At 47.0% G+C, this 26,511-nt stretch overlaps 1 protein-coding gene across 2 annotated transcripts in view; it reads left to right on the top strand.

Moving 5' to 3' along the window:
• The first annotated feature begins 18,169 nt into the window (after window positions 1-18,169).
• LOC137422099 (chromodomain Y-like protein) overlaps window positions 18,170-26,511 on the top strand; it is a 90,753-nt gene continuing 82,411 nt past the window's right edge. The window contains exon 1 of one of the 2 annotated variants that reach the window (XM_068108849.2): window positions 18,170-18,458. In XM_068108849.2, the coding sequence (XP_067964950.2) occupies window positions 18,435-18,458 (24 nt within the window). In that variant the 5' untranslated portion in view covers window positions 18,170-18,434. The remainder of the gene's footprint in view (window positions 18,459-26,511) is intronic. The other variant, XM_068108848.2, reaches the window with a different exon arrangement.

Genomic DNA, 26,511 nt, shown 5'->3' with positions numbered 1-26,511 from the left:
CTGGAGTCCCTTTACCACCCCATTAATCCTACTAACCCCCCTAGAGAATGTTATAGCCGTTATGTTGTGGTTGTGTTTATCTTGCAGTACTATTCGTAATGTAATCCCCGAGCTCCCTTGTCCCAGCTTCCCGGGGAGAGTGTAGGCGCATTCTGATTCTCCCATACGCAAGTGGCCGGAACCCTGGAGGCAGACCTTCCCTTTCTGTGGTTTGACCCAGACGGGGGCAGGCCTCTCGGCCACATGGGCAATCATTGACGGGCGATAATTAAATTGTCGATTGCAACTCTTGTCGTTGTCAACCCCTTCTCTTTCCAGCGTGGTGACTAAACATGGGGAATCGATAGGTTGTGAGCAGAGGTCATTGAGGGACAGAGGTAGCACTATCATGTGTATTCCTGTGGTGCCTGCTTGGGGAAAGCGCATGCACGACCAGCAGTGTGTCCTATTTTGAATTGTTGCCACCTCCCTGGCCACTTTCCAATATGTGTTTTCACCCTTCTTTGGGGCCTTATTCTGGGGTTGTGGCGTGAGTATGTATTCGATGCATGGTATGTAGTTCCTTTCGCCACCGGCCGCGCCAGGGGTCCAGACGCTGCACCGGACCTGCATGGTCATGTCTTTCCCTAGGCGTGTGCGTGTTTGTAGCTTAAAATCAGGGGTTCCCCATTGGTATCCTGGTTGGGCCAAGGTCTTAATGCTAGCTTGCCCGTCTTCCCGGAACTCTCGTTGCTTTTGTAGTACCATGCCAACGCGTCCAGGCCCTGCCGACAGTGCTAGCCAATTTATGTTCACCCAATTTGTGTGCAGGGCTTTCTGTTCGAAACATGGTAGTGATACTCTTTGTCCCCATGTTACGGTGAGGTGTCGGGTTTCGTTTTCGCATCTATTGGAATCGGAGTTTCCCCTAGCTGCTGTCGCTATCAATAGTATTGTACCTATGATTAGGCCCATCCTTACTGTGGTTGCTGTGGTGTAGTGTCTGGTGCTTGTATGGCCAACTTACAGTGCGTGGCGTGGATCCACGAGGTCTTGCCCTCGCAAAAGACTGCCGTTGGTGTAGTCAGCAACACCTGGACTGGTCCCTTCCACCTTGGTTCCAAGGCGTTCTTGCAGGTGAAGTGCTCCACGAACACCTGGTCCACAAGTCTCCTGGGAGCGCCTGGTCTACAGGTCTCCAATTCATAGATTCAATTCATTCAATTCATAGTTTCATAGAACACCTTTTCTCCAATTTCCTAATCCACTTTTTTCAAGTGGATCCAATTTTATCCAATATTCAATTTTTAAATTCAATCCCATTTAATCCAGTCCAATTCAAATTAAATTCAATCCTTCTCTCAGCATCCCATTACCTGTTTCCAACATCAATAAAAATAAAATTATAAAATTAATAAAAAATCAATCATCTCAACTCTCAAATCGAATCAAAAAATAAAAATAAACGAAAATTACTTCAGCGAGAGTTTCAACTAGAATTAACACAAACAAACCACCATTAACCTCCATTAACACAAACAAACCACCATTAACCTCCATTAACACACACAAACCACCATTAACCTCCATTAACCTCCCCCTATTATTTATTTATTTTCACGAATAAACAAATAATAGAAATAACCTGGTCTACTTCCAATTTCAATTCTGGTCAGTTCTGGTGTCTGGTCACACACAATGTTTTCCTCACCCACTGTGATTCGCTCAAAATAGATTCTCACTGTTATGTCTGAAATTCGTCTCATGAAAACCCATTCAAGAGTCCGGTGTGACAGACAGCCAAACACATAGACACGCCGAAGACCCCAGGGTACCCATCAAACTAGCTTGTCCGCAGATCCACAACACAGCGAAACATGTAACTTTACTAAAATAATCACTTACTCATAACTAATACTCATAATAACTCATAATTACTTATGTAATTACTCATACCAATACTTACTTAAAATAATGTAATATCCCAATCTTCACCCCCTATGCAAATCGAAGCACCCCGGACGATCCACAACCAATATCAACCACTGTAGCCGTCTTCCCGACTCCAGGCAGCCACACGCAGCCACATACATCTCCATCCACGTCACACAAGACAACAGCCAACGAGTGTGTCCACCACACAGAAACCTTTGGCAATGCAACAACCGAACTCCCAGACAACCAACAACAAAACCCAATCCATCTCCATGGCTCATCAAGCAGTTCCAACTTAATCCAGCTTCACATACCGATTTCCCCAAAAACTCGTGAAACTTCACCCCCATTCTGGAAAAAACCCTGGACTAAACCCTGACACCCTAAATAACTTCAGACTCATCTCCAATCTACCCTTTCTGTCAAAAGTTTTGGAACGTGCTGTGGCCACTCAACTCAAACATCACCACTCTGCCAATAACCTGTATGAAACATCCCAATCCGGATTCTGCTCCAGCCACAGTACTGAAACTGCTCTCCTCAAAATCACCAGCGACCTTTTCTCTCCTCTGATGCCGGCAACCTCAACATTTTCATCCTCCTCACCTCAACGTCTCCTTTGACATCATCAATCACACCATCCTCCTCACCCTGTTTAGACCAGCTTGTGCCTATTAAACCCAAATTAGTTCACCCCCAAGCCTACAAGGACCACCTACAGCACTGCAAAGATGTCCTCTACTCCACCTACTACCCTCAAATTATCCACTCTGGCTCCGGAATCCCAAAAGCACTCTTCTCTACAATAAACAAACTAAATAAACAAACTTTACAACGTGAACAAACTCCTCAGCGCCCTGGATACCGCCACCTGTCATTCAGAGTAGACAACAGCATCTCCTTTCTGGCTTTCAGCATCTCCTTTCTCCTTTCTGGCATCCAAATGAAATTCTGGCTTCAAATCAACTTCCTCGAACTTAACTATGATAAATCTAAATTAATCTTCGTTTGCCCACAACCACTCACCAAATTCACCCATAACTTTGCCCCCAACATCGATGGTCATTTGAACACAAATTGAACAAAATTAATCGAACAAAACACTTCCATTAACTCGACATTCTTTTCACAGCACAAAGTTCACTTGAACATCTTTTTCCTGGATACTCCCTCTTTATTTTTATACCATACCATGCTTCTCCACTTGCAACCCAAATATTTTCCATGAAATAAATAAAATGAATTTTATGAATCTTCTCATTATTCGAAAGTTTACAAAATGTCCCAAATCTGTATATTATTTTCTACTGTGGTTATATTAAACCATTATTTTACAAAATCCAACTTTCAATAAACTGGAAAATGCTTCGCCATGGAATAGTCCACCACTCATATAAATAATCATAAGAGTTCTGCGAAACATCTCCATCTTTAAAACTTAGCCAACCAAATTTAAACCACATGTTTTCCCCCCAAAAAACAAGTCACATTCTTTGTATATTGCCAACATTGTTCATCGTTTAAGTATCATCCAGAACTAAATTTTTATAAACCATCAACTTGTAGATGCATTTATTTATATCCCATTAACCCAAGAACTCTCAATTGCTTGGTTATATTTTAGTAATGTCATATATCCATATTTCTTTCCAAAATGTTCCTGATATACACATTAATCCCATCTGTCTTTGTTTCCAGATGAACTCAAATCAGGAAATCAACACAAATCCTTATTACCTCCAATCAATCACACTGCACATCATTCCCCGTCCTTGATGGATAATTTTACATCCAGATGGGCACAGCATCCCATTTTTGGCGACCCAGCCCTGAAACAAGCCCCTGGACTCCTTGCAGGCTGGACCAAAACCCCTGGACGAAGTTGCATCCCAGTACTGACTCTGCTGCCTTCTTGCAAACCACTTCAACTCCATGAATTTTACATGTTTCGTGAACAGAACAAAGCACTCTGTAATCGTCAGATTGAACCTGCCCCAAACCCGTCCATATAAACTCCATTGTTGTCCTGTCCATCTCTCTGTTTGTGGATCCGGTGCAAAGTTACACAAAGTTCCCGTTTACATTTTGTGACTCACAGCTCCTGCCTCCATGGAACAATGACGCCTGAGCACTCAATTAGCCCTCCCAGTACCAAAGACTTACAATCAGACCGACAGACAGACAAATAACAGAGGCATGTCGCCAGCCCCAGCACAGGACATCACCTTTCCGGGCAGGCACAATATAATCCACAGCATCGAAATGCCAATTTCTATCCGGAGCCTCGCAAAGCCAAAATCCATGCATGCGTGCTCCATCATGCAACCCGATCTGTACTCGGTGCGCCCGGCGCCCCCTATAATCAGTGAGTTATAATAACCACAATATCTCTGGCACCCAACTCGTGATACCACAATTTAATCCACGTTACTTGCATCTCTTCATCCTCCCAAATGTCCTCCATTTAACGTGACTCAAATCCATCTCAAATCCCCACAGCTCGATCGAACACGTCACTGTACTCGGCCCGGTTAAATTAAATTCCAAGCGTACTGTACCTGACGCTTCCACAACAACAAAAAACTCGATATTCTCTGTCCACTAATTATGTACATGACTTCAGTTTAACCAACAATATAATGTCCTTTCCTTCCAGATTTAGGTTCTATATCCTGTCGTTAAAGCAACACCTCGTAGACTGACTGCCTGTCGTTCTTCCAAGGTTAGTGAATTACCTCTGACCTTTCCCTTGCATATCTCGAACAAGGGTCAACTAAACTTTAAAAGGTCAAACTTCGAATTGGGGTAACCAGCGCTTTATTTTTCCGCAAATAATACAAGTCCGGCGTCATTCCCTGCAAGAACCACATCCAGACAGACAAATGACCCTTATTGAGGCTCTACATCGCAAAATGCTAGCTCCTACGAATCCAACAACCGTCACAATCCGTCCAGGAACTTCCGTACGAGGCGTGCTTCACAATGCATCACCTTTACTACCTGGTGCACACCTTTCGCACATCCTTCCTCGTTCGCACAACGCTTCATCAACACACCTCCTCGCGCCCACACCTTGGCACAAGCCACACCACATACCGACAGTTGAAACCTCAACCGTCCTCCTTCCTCGGATCAGCGTTCTGTTGAAACGTGACATTTCTGCTCAAATTATTGAATTTCCAATTTTAATAACTTAACCTTACCAGCATACTAAATCTGTGTCCGCATCGATCAACACAAATGCATCGATGCATCTTCCAGCCGCCACTCCGCACTGTACCTTACTGTATGAACAAGACTTCCTGTTGGAACTTGGCTCCGGAAATTAATTACTCTGTCTTGAAATCGTTTATTTTAGCCATCTTAAATAAATCCATCCATCTATCCATCTTATAAATCCATCTTAAATAAAAATCCATCTTATAAGTCCATCCATCCATATAAATCCATCTTAAATAACGTATTCGTCCTGTGACATTGCCTGGCATATATGTCGCAGCCGGCCACTATTCCGACATGGCTCGTCTGACATGAACGTCCGACATCCAGCAAAGTCGAAATGACCCACAATGCATTTGGGCACACATCCTCCTCTGAGAGTGGGCGAGTTATCGCCGGCACTCTGAGCAAATCTCATACAGCACACCCGTGACTCGCGGCTCGCTCGGCTCCTGCCTGAACACACAATAACTCTACTCTAACTTCCACGGAGCCGCACGGCGGAAACGCAGGTTTGTACCACATTTTAATTAAACGAACATTGCCAGGATTCTCGGATAGACGTTTAATTTCACAACACGCATGACAAAAATCCGATTTAAATTCAGAGATCGCCGATCGACCTGGCACAACCATCTCAACGCGACGACGCCACGCCGCCCCCCCCGTCTTGGCGCGCACCCTCGTGCCTCCGCACGAATCTCAACACTCCCTGCACGCCGCTCTATTCGCGTTCACGGCGGGGTTTACCTCACGTTGGGACATGCAGTCGGCTGCCATAACATTGAATTGTCAATAAAGAATCTACGACTTGGCATGTAGTGAGCTGTCAGAACATTGAGCTGTCAGAACTCATCCCTAGCTCGTAAACATCGCAAAAAAAACAGGATCTCCGACGCTTGACCTCTCTGACCCAAAATGCACTATATGACACCAATTCCAAAGGTGAGCTGCCTCAGCGATACATCCCACACATACAATCCACAATATCTGCCATTGAATGAACTCTTCAATTCAAGTAAAACACACATATTGATTCGAATTCTGAATTTAGTTCAACAAATTCAAAATCTCCGTCCGACTGCCGCTCGAAAGAAAAAAAACAGCCCATCCTGCAACCATCTCCAAGAAACCGCTTCATATCAACAGTAGATCGACAAGGGCACTCCGGGTGCTTTCCTGACCCGATTTATATCAATTCGCTTCCCAAACAACTCCCAAACAGATGACAGACAAATGCATTGGCCAGATACACACGTCAATTAACATCCCAATATACATTCATTCCTCATTCATATACGAGTGAGTCTCCCATTCTTCGCGCGAAACTCAGATCGACTCAAATCATGCCTTTCTCCAGCCACTCCCAAACAGTCTTTGCTCATTCATGTTACGTCTCTCATTCAAGGAAAAGGATTTTTTGGGACGGGTTGGACGGGGGTGGGTTGAGGTGAAAAAGGGAAGGCAGGGCGGGGGTGTTGGGGTGTTGCCTAGAGCCCCGGGACTGAGCTCAGGTCTTGGGGGGGTGGGGGGTGTTGCCTAGAGCCCCGGGACTGAGCTCAGGTCTTGGGGGGTTGGGGGGTCTTGGTCTGGTATCTGGTCCCGCGGCATCACTCGCTGTTTTACTTGTTTAACTGCTTACTTACTTGTCCTCTGGCCAGGGATTATTTAAATCTTTAGTTAACACAGCCCAGTCCTTTAATGGTCTTACCGCGGCAAAATGATGCCTCTTAAACATGAAAGATGCCGGGGTTCCCTTAAGGGGTTCCCCTTCTTTCCTTAGCTTGCTTCCCATCTTATTGCTCTGGGCTGATCCTTCCTGGAAAGTTCTCGGCCTGGCTCAACCTTTACGGCTGTCCGACCTCACTTTCCCCCTTCCCTTGTACCGAACGTTATCTTCACCGATATCCTGCGCAAATCCTTTTACTGGCCATGTTCCTATGGCCTTCTATGTTCCTATGGCCTTCTATCTAAGTTAGCCACAGCCCTTCGTTCCCTGGCATGCAATGGCATACCCCATCTTGTCTCTGGGCTGTTCCTTCCTGGAAAAATCTTGGCCACCTGGCTTCAGCCTATATGGCTGTCCGACCTCATTTTCCCCTCCTGGTGCTAACTGTAACTTTAAGCTTACTGTTAAGTCCTTCCTGGTATCCTTACTTGTTTATCCTGGCTTTAACAAAGCCACGTCATTCTGAGGCCTAAATGAGCCTTTACTTACAATTTCTGTTCGAGTGCAGGCAGCGCGGATGACAGGGAAGCGGACTGAACCCGTTCGAAGAAGCAAGGTACAAATTTGGAAAGATAGCCCTCTGGTATAAAACAATTGCTCACCTTAATCAAATTAGAGTGCCAGCGTCCCGGCCTCGGGCAGCCTTCCTTCTGTCGCCCGGGTTCCGCTTCCCGTCCTCCGCGTCTGTTGACACCCCACTCCTGGTACTATTTGTGAAGAATCAGCTCTTCGTTTGGAAAAGAAGTCCACAAATAGCCTGAAAAATGACGCAGCTTTATTAAAAACCAACTTATACAGATCCGGAAGAAGCCAAGACATCTACAGCAAGAGCCAGTCTCATGCCACGTCAAGCCTTCCTGGAAACGCATTGATTCTCATTCACTTATATATGAATACGATTATCAGAAAATCTCCGAGAGAACAAAGCGACTGGCGAGAGTCCCTCCCACCGTTATCCGCTGTTCGGGGGAGTCAGCCCTTCCTTATCATTCGGACCAAATGTTTCTCTGGGCTCCGAGAAAACAGAAATGTAACTCACAAAGAGGAGAGTGTATGCTTGGCCAAACAACCCATATATTTTATGGGTTTGTTTACATGAGTAATTCAAAGCATGTTTATACAGAGTCATGCGTTGCTGTGATTAATACAAAATATATATGGTAAAAACAATAGGTTTATGTCTGCAATCTAATCATTCTACTTGCGTTACACAAAATCACGCGCATGTGAGCGTGGTTTTACGACCGGCCTTATCTAGCCTCGAAAAAGCACACGTATACAATTTGTCCAGCATGACCTCAGCGAGCCTTTCCTCATCCAAAACTAAAACGAAGCAAAAACCCTTTATTAACTTTATGAAAATAGCATTTTTAAACAACATTTAAATCATAACACATTAGCAACCAACGTCTATAACTGAACTTTAGGCAATAACAAATCTACTACTTGACATATATATATATATATATATATATATATATATATATATATATATACATATACTGTATATATATTGTGCTTGTGTGCTTCCCTCTCTCTCCCTATCTTGTCTCCCGCTCCCTTTGTTACATGTTTTTTATGTGTCCGTTTATGTTTTTTGTGATTAATGTTAGCTCTTGCACGAGCCTCGATCTTGTATTCCAAAAAAAAAAAAAAAGTTTATATATATACGTATATATAATTGTTGTTGGTTGTATTCAGTTAACTGATATGAAACTTCCATTCAAATTTCAAGTAAATCGGATAAATATTGACGATTTTATATATATATATATATATAGCGTTGGCGCCGGCTCGAGAAAGGCAGTCGGCCACGGCGTTGTCCTTTCCGGCGACGTGCCGGATGTCCGTGGTGTATTCCGACACGGCGGAGAGGTGGCGCTGCTGGTGGGCCGACCATGGCTCCGTGACCTTGGCCATGGCGAAAATCAATGGCTTGTGGTCGACAAACGCCGTGAACGGGCAGCCCTCCAGGAGGTGGCGAAAATGGCGGACGGCCAGGTACAGCCCGAGGAGCTCGCGGTCGAAAGTGCTGTACTTTAACTCGTTGGGCAGGAGTTGCCGGCTGAAGAACGCGAGTGGCTGCCAGGCCCCGTTTACCCATTGTTCATGAACCGCGCCCACGGCGTAGTCGGAGGCGTCCGTGGTGAGGGCGATGGGAGCATGGGGTAACGGGTGGGCCAGCAGCATGGCGTTGGCGAGGGCCCGTTTCGCGCCGGTGAAAGCAGCGTCCATGTCCGTGGACCAGACGACGTCACGCTTCGCCGGCTGGCCGCGGAGGGCGGTGTACAAGGGCCGCATGAGTTGCGCAGCTCGGGGCACGAAGAGATGATAAAAGTTCACCATCCCGAGGAACTCCTGCAGCGCCTTGACGGAGCGGGGGTGCGGGAAAGCGGCGATGGCCTCGACTTTGGCCGGTAGCGGCACGGCGCCGTTCCGGGTGATGCGGTGGCCCAAAAAGTCGATCGTCGCCGCACCAAAGTGACATTTGGCCGGGTTGACGATCAAGCCGTGCTCGCTGAGGCGGCCGAACAGCGTCCGGAGGTGGAGGAGGTGCTCGGCTCTGGACGTGCTGGCGACGAGGATGTCGTCCAGGTAGGTAAAGAGGAACGGCAAGTCGCGCAGCACGCCGTCCATCAGGCGCTGGAACACCTGTGCCGCGTTTTTGAGGCCGAAGGGCATCTGGAGGAATTCGAAGAGGCCGAAGGGTGTAATAACGGCCGTCTTCGGGATGTCGGCCGGGCGGACGGGCACCTGGTGGTACCCCCGAATCAGGTCCACTTTTGAAAAAATGGTCCGCCCCGCCAACCGGGTGGAAAAATCCTGGATTTGCGGGACGGGGTACCTGTCGGGGGTAGTGGCGTCGTTGAGGCGGCGGTAGTCGCCGGATGGCCGCCATCCGCCCCCCGGCTTCGGGACAATGTGCAGCGGCGAGGCCCAGGCGCTGTCGGAGCGCCGCACGATGCCGAGGCGCTGTCGGAGCGCCGCACGATGCCGAGGCGCTCCAGCGCGGCGAACGCGGCCTTGGCGACGGCGAGTTTGGCTGGGTCGAGACGGCGAGCTCGGGCGTACACCGGCGGGCCCGTAGTGGGAATATGATGCTCGATGCCATGACGCACCGCGACGGCCGAAAACGTCGGTCGCGTGAGGGCCGGGAACTCCGTGAGGAGACGCGCGAAGTCGTCTGCCAACGGGAGGACGCAGGAAAGCTCGGTGGGCGCGGCACGGCTCAAGGCGCACGCCAGCGAGCTGAAAGTTTCGGCGTTGACGAGACGCCGGCGTTTAACGTCGACCAGCAGCCCATGGGCGCAAAGGAAATCGGCACCGAGCAAAGCCATGGGGACGTCCGCCGTCACGAACTCCCAGCGAAAGAGCTGGCTGCCAAAGCGGAGGGGCGACGGTGCGTGGGCCGAAGGTGCGGATGGCGGAGCCGTTGGCTGCGATTAAGGAGGGGCCGCAAATGGCGGCCCGCCTGTCCTCCGCCGAAGTGGGAATGACGCTCAGCTGAGCGCCGGTGTCGCAGAGAAAACGCCGCCCCGACGCTTGGTCCGCGATGAATAGCTGGCTTCCGGAACGGCCGGCACTCATGGCTGGTAGTGAGCGCCGGCCTGACCGTTTCCCGACTTGCCGAACGTGCACGGGGGTCGACATGATCGGGCCCGCCGCCTGAACCTGGTGTGGAAATAACACCAGGCCGGGTCTGGCGGGGGCTCCGGTCGACGCGTCGGGACCGGGCGACGCGGTTTCGCCGCTGGCAGTCGCGCCGGCCCGGCGGCCTCCGGGAAGGAAGCTGCGTCGCGGGCGTCGGGCGGGTGGGCGGGAAACTGCGCCGCGGGCGCCGACTGGGCGGCGGGCGGGCTCCCGGCAGCCATCCCGACGAGCTGGCTCGCCGCTCCGACGAGCTGGCTTGCCGAATAGATCTTGTCGGCCTCCTTGGTGAGGTCGCGGGGGTTCGCGATGGTCGTGCTTGCCAGGGCGAACCGTACCTGGGCCGGGAGCTGGCGGAGAAAAAGCTCTCGGAAAAGGAAATCCGAGGGGTGCTCGCCGAGCAACGCGAGCATGTAGTCCATACGTTCGGACGGGCGCGTATCGCCGAGCTCAGGAAGGTCGAGCAGGCGTCGTGTGCGTTCAGCCGGGGAGAGGGCGGAAGCGCCCAGAAGAAGTGCCTTGATGGCGTCGTACTTGCCGTCAGCGGGCGGGCTCTGGAGGAGGCTCAGGCAGTGGGCGGCGGTCACGGAGCCGAGCGCGGCGACCACGTAATGGTATTTAGTGGTGTCCTCCGTAATGCCACGCAGGGCGAACTGGGAGTCCGCCTGAGCGAACCAGACGGCGGCATGTGCTTCCCAGAAAGTGGGCAATTTGAGGGACACTGCCGTGTCCATCGCATGTCGTAAACTCGGGGTCACCAGTGAAGGAGCAGTGCTCCTGCTTGAGACGAACGAAGTGACGGACAAGACACAAACTCGTCCGAGAAGATGTTTAATGTATAATCAACTCGGGAACTCTCCAAGCCCGTTTATCGGGTTTGTATACATATAATCCAAGCCAAAAAGCATACGTCAGAACCAAAGCCACGGGGTTCGCATACATATAATCCAAGCCAAAAAGCATACGTCAGAACCAAAGCCACGCCTTTCAGGCGAGGCACGCTTTGGTGGTCATGTGACCGACAGGTGCAAGCAATTATAACCTCGGCGCCGCGGTTGTCCGCCGGTTACGTCACCGGCTGGGGCAAGGAGATTATGTTGCTGGTCTCGAGCTTTGGGGGACCCGACCCATGGGTCGCTACACTACTCATGTTTAATTAGTTTATGTAAGGCCACATCCGAATCTACACGACTCATGTTTAATTAGTTTATGTAAGGCCACATCCTAATCTACACCATTCATGTTTAATTAGTTTATGTAAGGCCACATCCTAATCTACACCATTCATGTTTAATTAGTTTATGTAAGGCCACGTCCTAATCTACACTACCCATGTTTAATTAGTTTATGTAAGGCCACATCCTAATCTACACTACTCATGTTTAATTAGTTTATGTAAGGCCACATCCTAATCTACACCACTCATGTTTAATTAGCTTATGTAAGGCCATGTCCTAATCTACACCACTCATGTTTAATTAGTTTATGTAAGGCCACATCCTAATCTACACGACTCATGTTTAATTAGTTTATGTAAGGCCACATCCTAACCTACACCACTCATGTTTAATTAGTTTATGTAAGGCCTCATCCTAATCTACACCACTCATGTTTAATTAGCTTATTTAAGGCCACATCCTAATCTACACCACTCATGTTTAATTAGTTTATGTAAGGCCACATCCTAATCTACACTACTCATGTTTAATTAGTTTATGTAAGGCCACATCCTAATCTACACCACTCATGTTTAATTAGCTTATTTAAGGCCACATCCTAATCTACACCACTCATGTTTAATTAGTTTATGTAAGGCCACATCCTAATCTACACGACTCATGTTTAATTAGTTTATGTAAGGCCACATCCTAATCTACACTACTCATGTTTAATTAGTTTATGTAAGGCCACATCCTAATCTACACCACTCATGTTTAATTAGTTTATGTAAGGCCACATCCTAACCTACACTACTCATGTTTAATTAGTTTATGTAAGGCCACATCCTAATCTACACCACTCATGTTTAATTAGTTTATGTAAGGGCACGTCCTAACCTACACTACTCATGTTTAATTCGTTTATGTAAGGCCTCATCCTGATCTACACGACTCATGTTTAATTAGTTTATGTAAGGCCACATCCTAATCTACACGACTCATGTTTAATTAGTTTATGTGAGGCCACATCCTAATCCTCACTACTCATGTTTAATTAGTTTATGTGAGGCCACATCCTAATCTACAGCACTCATGTTTAATTAGTTTATGTAAGGCCTCATCCTGATCTACACGACTCATGTTTAATTAGTTTATGTAAGGCCACATCCTAACCTACACCACTCATGTTTAATTAGTTTATGTAAGGCCACATCCTAATCTACACCACTCATGTTTAATTAGTTTATGTAAGGCCGCTTCCGGTCCCTCGAGCGACGGGGCTTGCTTTGATCTCTCCACGGCATCAAAGTTTGAGTGTTTTCCCGTTCGTTTCTTTGTCAAATTTCCGCTGCGTATTTTGTTGTGTATGTGTTATTGTGTGTTTCTATTTGGTTTTGGTTTTGTTGTTGTTGCAAATTTGTGTGTAATTAGTCGTTACTTTGTCCGCGCCTCGTGCGGCCTGGTGTCTCGTGCGGCCTCCTCGTCTCGACTTGTGCCTCGCCCCCTATATTCTCGTTTGTTCTTTCACCTCTGCTCCTGCTTTCTCAAATCCACGTTCTCACTTAGAGACTTTTACCGGATTGTTTTCATGGTTTTGTTTAAATATTAATTTAAATATGTTTAGACCGCAGCGGTGATCCCCCCCCCCCCCCCAGGATTTCCATGTTTTAAACGTTTCCCAGTGTGTACCCTGGATAAGAATAGGTACGCCGTATCCCTGCGTGTCGTAGGAGGCGACTAAGAGGGTTGGCGTCAGGAAGGGCATCCGGCCATAAAAAACATTGCCTCAAAAAGAGAACCATGACAATTAGAACTACATGTGGGCAGGGTACAGCCCGAAGTGGAGATCGGTTTCTGAGGTTTGAGACATGGAATGTAGGGACAATGACAGGGAGATCAGGAGAAGTGGTGGAAGTATTGGTCAGAAGAAGAGTGGACATATGTTGTGTGCAAGAGACGATATGGAAGGGAAGTGGTGTGAGAATGGTGAAGGGTAGGCAGGGACAGAAATACAAGTTTGTGTGGCAAGGGTGCCCGGAGGGCGTGAATGGTGTTGGTGTCCTGTTTTCTGAGGAGTTTGTAGACAGTGTGGTGAGTGTGACTAGAGTGAGTGATAGGTTGATGATGGTGAAAATGATGATTGGAAAGCTCTTGGTGAACGTCATCTCGGGATATGCTCCGCAGGTTGGTCAGAGCGATGAAGAGAAGGACAAGTTCTGGTGTGCGATAGAGAAGCTGATGGAAAACGTGAAAGATGAGGAAGTTGTTGTGGTAGGAGGAGACCTAAATGGACATGTGGGAAGGAGTATGGATGGTTTTGACGGAGTTCATGGGGGTTACGGATATGGTGTGAGAAATGGAGAAGGTGAAAGGATTTTGGAGTTTGCTGATGGAGCTCATTTGTTGATTTGTAATACTCAGTTCCAGAAAGAGGATAATAAGCTTGTTACATACACGTCAGGTGGGTCGACGACAACCGTTGACTCCCTGATGGTGCGTAGGCGAGATAGGGGGCACCTCCGAGACACAAAGGTGATCCCGGGGGAGGAGTCTGTTTCACAGCACCACTTGGTTGTCTGCGACGTAAGGGTGAAAGGTGCGAGGAGAGCTCGGCGGGTGAAGTACCAACCGAGAATGAAGGTGTGGAGGTTGAAAGAGGTGACAGTAAGGGAGGCATTAAAAGAGAGGCTGAGTCGGGTTGAGGATGATGTGGTTGAGCTTGAAAGTGGTTGGATGTCAATGAAAGCTAGTCTGTTGGGAGCCAATGGTGAGGTATGTGGATGGACAAAAGGACCACCGAGGCACTCGGAAACATGGTGGTGGGATGATGAAGTTGGAAAGAGGATTGATGAGAAGAGGAAGAAGTTCAAGGAGTGGCAGAAGGCGAAGGGTACGGGAGCAGAAACAGCAGAGCATGAAAGTTATAAGGCAGCCAGGAAGGCTGCAAAGAAAGAGGTAGCAAAGGCGCAGGAGGCATGTAGGAAAATGTTCGGAGAACGCTTGGATTCGGAAGAGGGTCAGAAAGCAGTATTCAGGATTGCAAAGCAGAGAGCGAAAGAGAGGTGTGATGTGATGGGGGTGAGCTGCTTGAAGGATGAAGTGGGACAAATCGATGTCGACCCAGATGGAATTAAAGGAAGATGGAAAAGATATATGGAAATGCTGTTGAATACAGAGAATGAATGGGATGGCAACATAGAGAGTAACCCAGTTTTAGGACCGGCAGAGAAGATAACTGAGAAGGAAGTTGAGGAAGCGATAAGAGCAATGAAGGGTAGAAAAGCGGGAGGGCCGACGGGAGTTGTGGGAGATATGTTGAAGGCAGCAGGAAGTTGGGGTGTGAAGAGAATGACAAAGATCTGTAATCTGGTGGTGAAAGAAGGCCGCATTCCAGTGGATTGGGAACTGAGTACCCTCGTCCCTCTATACAAGGGGAAAGGTGACCCCCTGGAGTGTGGCTCGTACCGAGCGATAAAGTTATTGGAGCATGGAATGAAGGTATTGGAAAGGGTGTTGGAGAGGAGGATAAGGAAGAAAGTGAAGATCGACGAAATGCAGTTTGGATTTATGCCAGGAAGAGGAACGACAGACGCGCTTTTCATTGTGAGGCAGTTGCAGGAGAAGTACATGGAGAAGAGGAAGAAGTTGTTTCTTGGGTTTGTTGATCTGGAGAAAGCATTCGATAGGGTTCCACGCAAAGTATTGACATGGGCATTGAGGAAGTTAGGAGTGGAGGAATGGTTGATCAGAGTAGTGATGGCAATGTACAAAAGAGCACGCACGGCTGTAAGGACGAAGGACGGGAACAGTGGTGAGTTTGAGGTGAAGGTGGGAGTGCATCAGGGGTCGGTACTAAGTCCACTACTATTTGTAGCTGTGATGGAGCTGCTGGCTCAGAACGTAAAGGAGGGTTTACCGTGGGAGTTGTTGTATGCAGATGATCTGGTGTTGATTGCGGAAAGTATGGATGGACTGAAGGAAAAGATGAACACGTGGAAGGAATGTATGGAGACAAAAGGTCTGAAGGTGAATATCGGAAAGACGAAGGTGATGGCAAGTGGTAAAGCATGTGGTGAGGTGGAAAGAACTGGGAAGTGGCCCTGTGCTGTGTGTAGGAAGGGTGTCGGAGTGAACTCCATTCAGTGTACAATGTGCGCTGAGTGGGTTCATCAAAAATGTAGTGGTCTGAGAGGGTCATTAACCAGTGTGGCAGCTACATTCAAATGTAAGGTGTGCACAGAGGGAGCTGCAGATGGAGGAAATGTTGAGTTGGATCTTGGAGACGGCGTGAAGCTGGAAGGTGTGAAAACATTTTGCTACCTTGGAGACATGCTGAATGGAGAAGGTGGATCAGACTCGGCAACGGTTGCTCGAGTGAGATGTGCATGGAAGAAGTTTCGGGAACTGAGTGGCATGCTGATGAGGAGGGGAGTGTCGTTGAAGCTGAAGGGAAAGGTGTATGCTGCATGTGTGAGAAGTGTAATGATTTATGGGAGCGAGACATGGGTAATGAACGTAGAGCAGCAACGAAGGTTGGAAAGGGTGGAAATGCGAATGGTTCGACGGATGTGCGGAGTATCGTTGAGAGAGAGGAAGACAAATGATGAATTGCGAAAGATGATGGGAATAGAGCCTGTGATTGATGCTGTGAAGAGGAACAGGTTGAGATGGTTTGGTCATGTGTTGAGGAAGGATGAAAGTGACTGGTTGAGAAGAGTGATGGAAATGAATGTAGAAGGAAGTAGAGGACAGGGAAGACTGAGAAAGACTTGGCTAAAGATGGTCGAAGAAGAAATGCGGGCAAGGGGGTTAACAAGGAGAGATGCAGAAAATAGGGCAAAATAGAGAAGATTGTCATGGGGACCGCAAGGCTAACCCCCGCTCTAGCAGGGAAAATGGCCTTTAAAATGCATGTTGTTGTGTATGTAAGGCCACATCCTAATCTACACCACTCATGTTTAATTAGTTTATGTAAGGCCACATCCTAATCCTCACTACTGATGTTTAATTAGTTTATGTGAGGCCACATCCTAATCCTCACTACTCATGTTTAATTAGTTTATGTAAGGCCACATCCTAATCCTCACTACTCATGTTTAATTAGTTTATGTGAGGCCACATCCTAATCCTCACTACTCATGTTTAATTAGTTTATGTGAGGCCACATCCTAATCCACACTACTCATGTTTAATTAGTTTATGTAAGGCCACATCCTAATCCACACTACTCATGTTTAATTAGTTTATGTGAGGCCACATCCTAATCCACACTACTCATGTTTAATTAGTTTATGTGAGGCCACATCCTAATCCTCACTACTCATGTTTAATTAGTTTATGTAAGGCCACATCCTAATCCTCACTACTCATGTTTAATTAGTTTATGTGAGGCCACATCCTAATCCTCACTACTCATGTTTAATTAGTTTATGTAAGGCCACATCCTAATCTACACCACTCATGTTTAATTAGTTTATGTAAGGCCACATCCTAATCCTCACTACTCATGTTTAATTAGTTTATGTAAGGCCACATCCTAATCCTCACTACTCATGTTTAATTAGTTTATGTGAGGCCACATCCTAATCCTCACTACTCATGTTTAATTAGTTTATGTGAGGCCACATCATAATCCTCACTACTCATGTTTAATTAGTTTATGTAAGGCCACATCCTAATCCTCACTACTCATGTTTAATTAGTTTATGTGAGGCCACATCCTAATCCTCACTACTCATGTTTAATTAGTTTATGTGAGGCCACATCGTAATCCTCACTACTCATGCTTAATTAGTTTATGTAAGGCCACATCCTAATCCTCACTACTTATGTTTAATTAGTTTATGTGAGGCCACATCCTAATCCTCACTACTCATGTTTAATTAGTTTATGTGAGGCCACATCCTAATCCTCACTACTCATGTTTAATTAGTTTATGTGAGGCCACATCCTAATCCTCACTACTCATGTTTAATTCGTTTATGTGAGGCCACATCCTAATCCTCACTACTCATGTTTAATTAGTTTATGTGAGGCCACATCCTAATCCTCACTACTCATGTTTAATTAGTTTATGTGAGGCCACATCGTAATCCTCACTACTCATGTTTAATTAGTTTATGTAAGGCCACATCCTAATCCTCACTACTCATGTTTAATTAGTTTATGTGAGGCCACATCCTAATCCTCACTACTCATGTTTAATTAGTTTATGTAAGGCCTCCCTCCTCCTCACCTGCAGCTGTTGTGCTCCACGTAATAATATGGAAATTCTTCGTCTGATTCACTGAAGAATCCGGACGGATTCCACGTTTTAAACGCTCGTCGTGTTGAGGTGTATACAGCAGCTTCATTGGTCCTTCCCCCAACCTGGCATTCACATTGCAACGTAAATAACAAAAGGAATGATAACATCGTGACAAAGCATATATTAATTAATACTGATGTAATAATATTAACAATAATAAGAATAACGAAAATATTATCCCCGGCCTTGCCCAAGCATAACTGGATTTGTTGGAAGTTAAAGCGAATGCTTCAACAGTGCGGCAGCCAGGTATGTTACACCCAGGTGTGTTGCAACGCTGTGAAGAGCAATGAAAATTTGGTTCAACGGGACCACTTGGGTATTAAATATCGTTCCTCGTGAATCATCGACCCGTTTTTACGTCATCACGTCATCACGTCATCACGTCGGTTTGTACGGTATTGGCGGGGCCTGCGTTCGTTAGTTGCGCCGACTGGCGACCCGTTGAGCTTTGACAATGGCGGCTAAAGACCTGTACGAGGTAAGTGACCTGCAGGTGGCGGGGAATTCGTTTTCTTTATGTCCGCAAGCGACACATGTGGATTTGCGCTGCGTTTGAGAGTTTGTTAGACAAAGTAAATGGTGTCTGACACGTTTAAACAAGTGAAGAACTTTGTGAGGTTGGTGTTGTGTTTTTATGATTTATAAATCCATGGTGCTTTGTGGTTGTTGTTGTTGGCTGTTGGTAAATATCTGGTGCGTGGTGCTGACGTGTTCAAACAATGAGTGCAGAAGTTTGTGGGCTCAGTGTTCTTTTTATGTCTCTGTCCCCCAAGTCGCCGGAGGAATTCTGTTTCCGGGTTGTCTGTCTGTCTGTCCGGCCGTCCATTTTTCTCAGCGACCACATGTCCAATAGACCTTATGCATAAGACGTCACACACCCTTCGAAACGGAAGTGCGCCCTCGCTCAGAGGGCGAGCGCACGCAACGCGATGCACGATCGTCACGACTAGATACTTCTGCGTTCACGAAAACATAAACATGGTAAATTTCTGCTGCGTTGTTGGGTGTTCTAACCGTAGCAATCGCGATGAGGACGTCAGTCCTCTTCAGTGTCAGCGTTTCACCGATATGAGCGATCACAGCAGCGTAACAGGAAGGCAGACGACATGGCTCCTGCAGCAATACTGCTAGAACTACACAATGCAAATCCTGAGCAGTGCCCCATTCATGAGCAGATTCCACCTGTTGGAGGGGCTGAAACCCAAATGGAACTGTCTTTCAGAGACATTCGTGCACTGGAAAAAACGTGGAGGAACTACAGAAGGACAATATTGCCCTCAGAACTCAAGTGTGTGACCTGGAAGAAAAGATAAGAGCAACAGGTCTGCAGGAAGAACACTTTCAGAACAACGATGCAAAACTCCGATTTTACACGGGACTTCCTTGTTGGGCAATGTTTTTTTGCCACTCTTCACGTTTACATCACGTGCTCTCCCAACGTGTGAAAAACTCACAAAGTTTGGTCAAGTGCTAATGTTCCTCATGAAGTTGCGATTGAACATTTTTGATGAGGACCGAGCTTACAGATTCGGAGTCGGCCAGTCAACTGTTTCACGAAACATCCACTGCGTTCTTGATGTAATGTTTGCAAAGACTCAGTCGCTGATACACTGGCCCAGTCGTGACGCTCTACGTCTCAGTATGCCGTCATCGTTCAGGAAATTTTTCAGGAAATGTGCAGTTATTATTGACTGCACTGAAGTGTTTATAGAGCAGCCGTCCGATTTACTGGCAAGGGCACAAGTGTGGAGCAACTACAAGCACCATTCAACTGTAAAGTTTCTAATTGGTATAACACCACAGGGCTCAATGTGCTTCCTAAGCACGTGTTGGGGAGGAAGGGCAGCAGACACCGAGATAACGGAAAACAGTGACCTCATGAATAAACTGATGCCAGGGGATCTTGTTCTTGCCGATCGTGTTTTTCTTGTTGATGAATACTGTGAAATGGCGATGGCCGAGGTGAAGGTGCCCCCATTCACCAAGGGAAAGAAACAACTTGAAAAAGTAGAAGTTGACTGGAGCAGAGAACTTTCTTGTGTTCGGATCCATGTTGAACGGGTAATTGGAATGGTGAAACAAAAATATACTGTACTCCAAAATCACATTCCGATCACACTGATAAATGATGGGACATCGCCAGAAGCAACTGTGAACAAAATCGTACAAGTTGCGTGTGCTCTCGTAAATCTTTGTCCAGGAGTAGTTCCTATGGACTGATTGTCATGGAAGTGTTATTTTATGGATCAACAGCATTGCCTTATTAGTGATACACATTGTTAAATACGCACATGAAACAAAACCAAATGGCAAGTAATATAAAGTTGCACCAGTTTTATTGTCACAGTTGTGTCAGCTTCAAAACATATGACGTACACATATCATGTGCAGCTTCATTTATTGTTCACAGAAAATATGTAGTGTATAAATTTCGACAGAAACCTTTCAAACATTACTATATCCATTGTTACTTCACCAAAAAATAATTTTTATGATTCACTCACCATGTGGAATTAGTTGACGCAGTTAGTTGACGCAATTAGTTGACGCAATTAGTTGCAATCTTAGTTGACGCAATTAGTTGCAATCTTAGTTGACTCACACATGAATGCGTCGTCAGGGCCTTTGTTTGCCCTCTAAGATGGCGTCTCGATTGGTTGTTAGGTGCTTCGTGACGTCAATGCATAAGGTCAATTGCGATGAAACTTTCAGGGTAGGAGTGACGCCCATGCAGAATGTTTTTATGATAATTGTGACGTCATAGGTCACGTGGTATGGCAGCCATATTGGATTAAAAGCAGCCATCTTGGAAAATTACCAGTTCCCATTTTGGAAAGCTCCACGTGCAGCATCTAACTCAAGATGTCCAAATGTCATGCATGTCTATGCCCATGGGTGTACCCACTACTATATTTCTAACAGCCCTCACAGCTCCCATAACTCTTACCTCTCACCCCACTTCCAAACATGATAAACTTCCCAACATGATAAACAGTAAATATTGTCGTGCGACTCCGGTTAACACCAGAAGGTCGCGGATGGACCGAAACGGATTTAATGGAGGCGATAACCAATACGGATTCGGCTATATGTCGCGCGGGAGGAAGAAGGAACATGGAGGCTGCGCAAGCGCTTAACTGCGACACTCCGACCCTGTAGGGGCAATCAACTCAAGCGGGCACAGGTGTAACGGGGAATATAAAATAATACAAGGGTTTATTGAAACGAAACGCAGGGACAGGAAAACGCGGTAATAAACTAATAAAGAAGCCTAAATTGGGACGTCCCCACACACAGATATCAGAAACAAGACACAGGAACATGAATTGAAGGAAAAGAACACGTTGTGTAAAATGTAATGGGGATTGGCCTTATCTGTCCCTCGTCTTGTCTTGGTATCGTCCACCACGCGGCTCCAAGCTCCGCTCGTGCTCGCGTGCCACCAGGCCTTGCTCAAAATTCCAAAGCATTCATGAGGTCCCACAGCAGGAAAAGTACCGCGCGTCCAACGCAGGCAAGTGGCTCCAAGCGAGGTCGATCTTCACACACGATCGGCCTGCCACGTCCCAGTCAGCTCTCCCGAAGCAAATGTGCAAGACACAAGCGAACTCGACTCGGGCTGCGCAAGACGAAGCGCCGGATGTCCAAAAAAAGCTAGCTGTGCAAACAAGGGAACGAACCACAAGAGATTCAAGAGCCGCAAGAGACCCATGCTGCGTAGGACGAGGAGGAGCCAGAGAGAGAGAAAATGGCGTTCGACGCTCCCTTAAATAACCTTTTCGGTGACGTCGGCCTTGGCGCGCTACCAACCAGCGACTTCCACCGAACCTTCCAGCTTCGCCCCTCTCGCACTCGCTGGCTGGAGGTTCGCGCCCAGCGTGCCGACCAATCACAGGACCGTAGCGTGGTGATAACACGTAGCGTGTCGCGTGATGATAGCTCGTCGGTGCAGCTGGCCGCGGTCAATGCGGCGGCGCCCCGAGCCGCCCACCCCCCCCCCCCCCCCATCCTTGCCTGTCCGTCTTCCAAACTCATGTCAGGGAAGGGAATCATTTAATGTTGCACTCAGGAGATCCAAACTAAGTGTCTACAGGTGTGCATTGCCATACGGGACAAAGGTTTGGCTGACCAGGTGAGACATACAGGGGCGCTACTCTTTAATCCTTACGCTACTTATCACTCGAACATCCTGGTATGCTCACAAGTATACTCTTAACCGACAAAAACGCCTAAACACACAGAACTTATTACAAGGTAGATTCCTTACCGCGACAGATGAATACCTACCTACACAGATCTATCTGGCTCTACATATTGCTACCCCACCGACATAACAATATCATCATTTAAAACTTACCCTGTACATTCACAAGCCCCAGATGCACATACGCACCTCATCCAGATACACAGTCCAGTAACGATCCGTCATAGGTTTGTGTAGCACATGCCCGTCAACTGAGGCCTTGCACTAGCCCACCCCACAAGGCCAGTAGTTTGCACTATGGGTATCTGCCATTTGCCGAGCTGAGAACGTTGTCTAAGTCTTTCGTTGTGCATAGGAACAGACCTTTCTCTCAAGTACTTTTCCAGTATTTTTGGCTTCTTTTATAAGCTTTGTGAGACATTTTAGGGAACAATCCTTCTCTCGCACACAAAATATACTTTATCAGGCTGGAAGCACCACCGTTTCGTGGGGTTTCTGTTCATGTGCACTGAGCATTCTGGAGCGTTTTACCTCGTTTTGAAAGTCGTGTATTGAGACATGGGCCAAAAACAATGTATAGCACGATATTTCAAGAAGCTATGGACAGATTGGGAAGGTGACAAGAACAAGCCAATTATATTTTGGTTGAGTGCCAGATGCCCATCATTGGGAGATACAAAAGTTAAATTGTTCAGCCTGGTGGAGATATGTGCTCTACAGAGTTTTCATTGTAATTGTAATTATATTTAGTGAGAAATAAAACATGAGGCATTACTTTTGTACCGACCCTTGTACAATTAGAATGCGAGTATGTCTATAAAGAATGTGAAAAAGACTGGCGTAATGACAAGAACATCAGCTCTGATTCTAAGAGGTTCGTGGATCAAACCCAATCCCCGTTACAACAAAGACTTTTAAAATGCTACGAGCTGCTTCCTTTCTTGACGTTCAGCATTTAAAAGGATATAGCATAAACAATGCTGGAAAGGCAATGGCAAACCACCCAGGATACACCTTGCCAAGAAACTGCTTTGGAGGTACTCAACTCTCTATAAAGTGTATGGTACATCAAAATCAATGAATAATGTGAGTATGTAAATAAAGTACATGCTATGAGGAACATGTTTTTATCTTTAGTGTGTACATGCGTGGTTGTCCCTCTCGGCCCTCTCCCCATTGGTATTTTGTGAATATAAGATTGTTCTTCACGGTTCTGTTTAAATATTATTTAAATATGTTTAAACTTTCCCCTGCAGTGTTTTATTCAGTGGTGTATTACAACACACTGTTTTTCTTCCTATTTAAAAGGCTCTTTTCAATTTCCTCTTCCACTCATCCACTTCCAAAAAAAATCAATCTTTTACAATTCTTCCTCACTACATGCTCCATAATTCACATTCATTCCACCCCTCCTCTATTGTTCTTAAATGGATCACACAATAAACCCAATTGAAAATCACAATAAACCCAATTTGTTATAAATGTTCGTCTTTCATTAATCATCCACTTTCTAAACTCCCCCTTGCCCCTCCCCTCCACATCTCCCCCCTTTCCCCTCCCCTCCAAAACTTCCCCCTTGCCCCTCCCCTCCTAAACTTCCCCCTTTCCCCTCCCCTCCTAAACTTCACCCTCACCCATCCCCTTCAAATCTCCCCCCCCCCCCTACCGCTACCATCCCTCTCCAATTCTCCCCCTCCCCCCTCCTCCTCGAAGCCACGTCCTCCCCACTTCGTCTCCCTTCTATCTCATAGCTCCACCTCCCCCAACCTTCTACTTTCCTCTGCCCCCCCCCCCCCTCAAACAACCCCTCACTGTGCCTCATCCCATCACCATCAAACCTTTTGTCCTCCTCATCCTTCCCTTTATTGTAACTTCTGTAATCTCTGACACACTATCAACTGCTCTACCTACCTCCCCCTCTCATCTTTCATCTGACCCTATCCCCTCCACTTCCCTGTCCTGCACCCGATGCTCCCCCTCTCTCTTCATTAACGGTATGAACCTCAAACATCCGGGGCCATAGCTCGAACCTGATTGATCTCTCCATTCAGGTTGCTTCTGACAATCCAGACTTTATCTGCTTAACAGAAACTTTCCTCCTTCAAGATGTCTCTGATTCCTTAATATCTCTTCCTGGTTGCTCCCTCCTCCGGTATGATAGACCTGAGCCTCGTCCAGGTGGTGGGGTTGCTATCTTTATCAAAAACTCTCTTCCTCACTCTCCCTGCACTGCCCTCTCTGCACCCCACCCCCAGGAGTACCTCTGGATACGTCTTCCTCTCCGCTCCCACCTTTTGTTCATATGTGTTCTGTGCCCTCCTCCAAACAGTGATGACTCCATTTACATTTTTCTGTCTGACAACATGGACCAACTTCTATTCACTCATCCCAACTCTCTCTTCCTCATATGTGGCGACTTCAACTATCATCATGCCAGCTGGCTGGGTGTGGGTTCCTCTCTCACCAGTCATGGCACCTCAGCAAAGGACTTCTGTGACTCATTGGGACTGACACAATCTGTCAATTTCCTGACCCGGATCTCAGTCAATGGAGCATCTTCTCTTCTGGACCTGGTTAGGACAAACTTCCCTGCAAATGTCTGCTGCTCTTCTTCTGCTCCAATCGGTTCTTCTGAGCATGTGCTTGTTAAAGTGGACATCTCCCTGGCCATTCTCAGAGAGCCTCCTCAGTGCCGACGAGTCTGGCATTTCACTCAGGCCGACTGGCACGGGCTGCAAGCAGCCATCAATCATCTGGACTGGTCTCACGTCTCTACTGCCTCTGACATCAATTCTTCCTGGGAATTCTTCCAAAGCAAACTGCTCTCTCTCATGCACAGATTTATCCCATCTCGTCTTCAGTTGTCTTACCCTTCCTCCCTTGGTACACTGAATCTTGTGGTGAGGCAGTTGCCCTGAAACAACTTGCCTTTTCCTCTTGGAAGGCAAATCCAACTGAAGGCAATCTCAGTTCCTTCCACCAAGCTTGGAACAAGTGTGTGTCTACCTTCAGGAGTGCCAGGAAGCACTATCTCTCCACACTTAAGAATGAACTCTCGAACCTGTCTCCTTCCTCCAAATCCTGGTGGCGTCTGGTCAAAGCCATTTCTGGTGTTTGTTCCCCCTCCATGCCCTCCCTTACCTCAAATGGCTACACAGTTGACACCGCACGTGACAAAGCCGAATGCCTCAACTCTGTGTTTGCCTCAAAATCTTGTGTCCCAAACCCATCTCTCTCTGCTCCCACCTTACCCAGTCGAACCCAACTGCTCCTGGACTCTGTGTCCTTCTCTCCTGACAAGGTGGAGAAGTTTTTGTCAAACCTCGACTCTGATTCTGCAACTGGACCAGACGGCATCAGCCCACGGGTCCTAAAATCCTGCTCTGTGGCTCTATCTCACCTTCTCTCTGTTATTTTCTCCCTCTCTTTTGCTCAAATTCATCTGCCAGCATCTTGGAAATCAGCAAACATTACCGCTTTACACAAAAAATGTGCAAAAACAGATCCTTGCAACTACAGACCAATCAGCCTGCTCCCAATTATCAGCAAAGTCACGGAATCCATCATTGCTTCGGATATCAAATCCTTCCTCTTCTCCAATGGCTTGATCTCCGATCATCCATTTGGATTCAGACCACGTCATTCTACTCTGGACATGCTGCTTCTGCTGTCTCAACAATGGATGGAGGTCCTCAATGCCAAACAGGAAATCAGAGCTGTCTCCCTTGACATATCACGTGCCTTCGATACGGTCTGGCACCCAGCTCTGCTCATCAAACTCTCCTGAGGTATCCATGGAAATCTCCACGCATGGCTTGCGGACCTCCTTTCTGGTCGCAGTCAACATGTGGCCCTGAATGGATTTCTCTCATCTCCCCCTTCCTGTTCAGGCTGGAGTTCCCCAAGGTAGTGTTCTGGGCCCTGTGCTTTTTCTGATCTTCATCAATGATCTCTCCGACTCTGGAAAATCCTCTCTATCTCTTTGCTGATGACTCCACTCTCTGCCGCTCCATTCCTCATCCCTCAGATCGGCAGTTTGCAGCCTCCTCACTCTCTACAGACCTTGACAAAAGCACAGACTGGTCAAACAAGTGGAACATGTCTTTCAATCCTGACAAATCTCACACTCTTACTCTGTCTCTCCGAAAAGACCGACTGGACAACCCTCCCATCTACTTTCTCAACAATCCTCTCCAAGAAGTTCTGTCGCTCAAGCTTTTGGGTCTCACTATCTGCCATGATCTTTCCTGGGAAAACCACATTTCCAAGCTGGCCTCCAAAGCCAGTCGCCGACTGGGCATCCTCCGTCGTGCGAAGTCCTTCCTTG

This window comes from Myxine glutinosa, chromosome 2 (genome assembly GCF_964187855.1).
Source record: "Myxine glutinosa chromosome 2, kmMyxGlut1.1, whole genome shotgun sequence".
Lineage (NCBI taxonomy): Eukaryota > Metazoa > Chordata > Myxini > Myxiniformes > Myxinidae > Myxine > Myxine glutinosa.
Note: the sequence above shows the minus strand (reverse complement) of the source record. Positions and strands in the feature narration are given on the sequence as shown.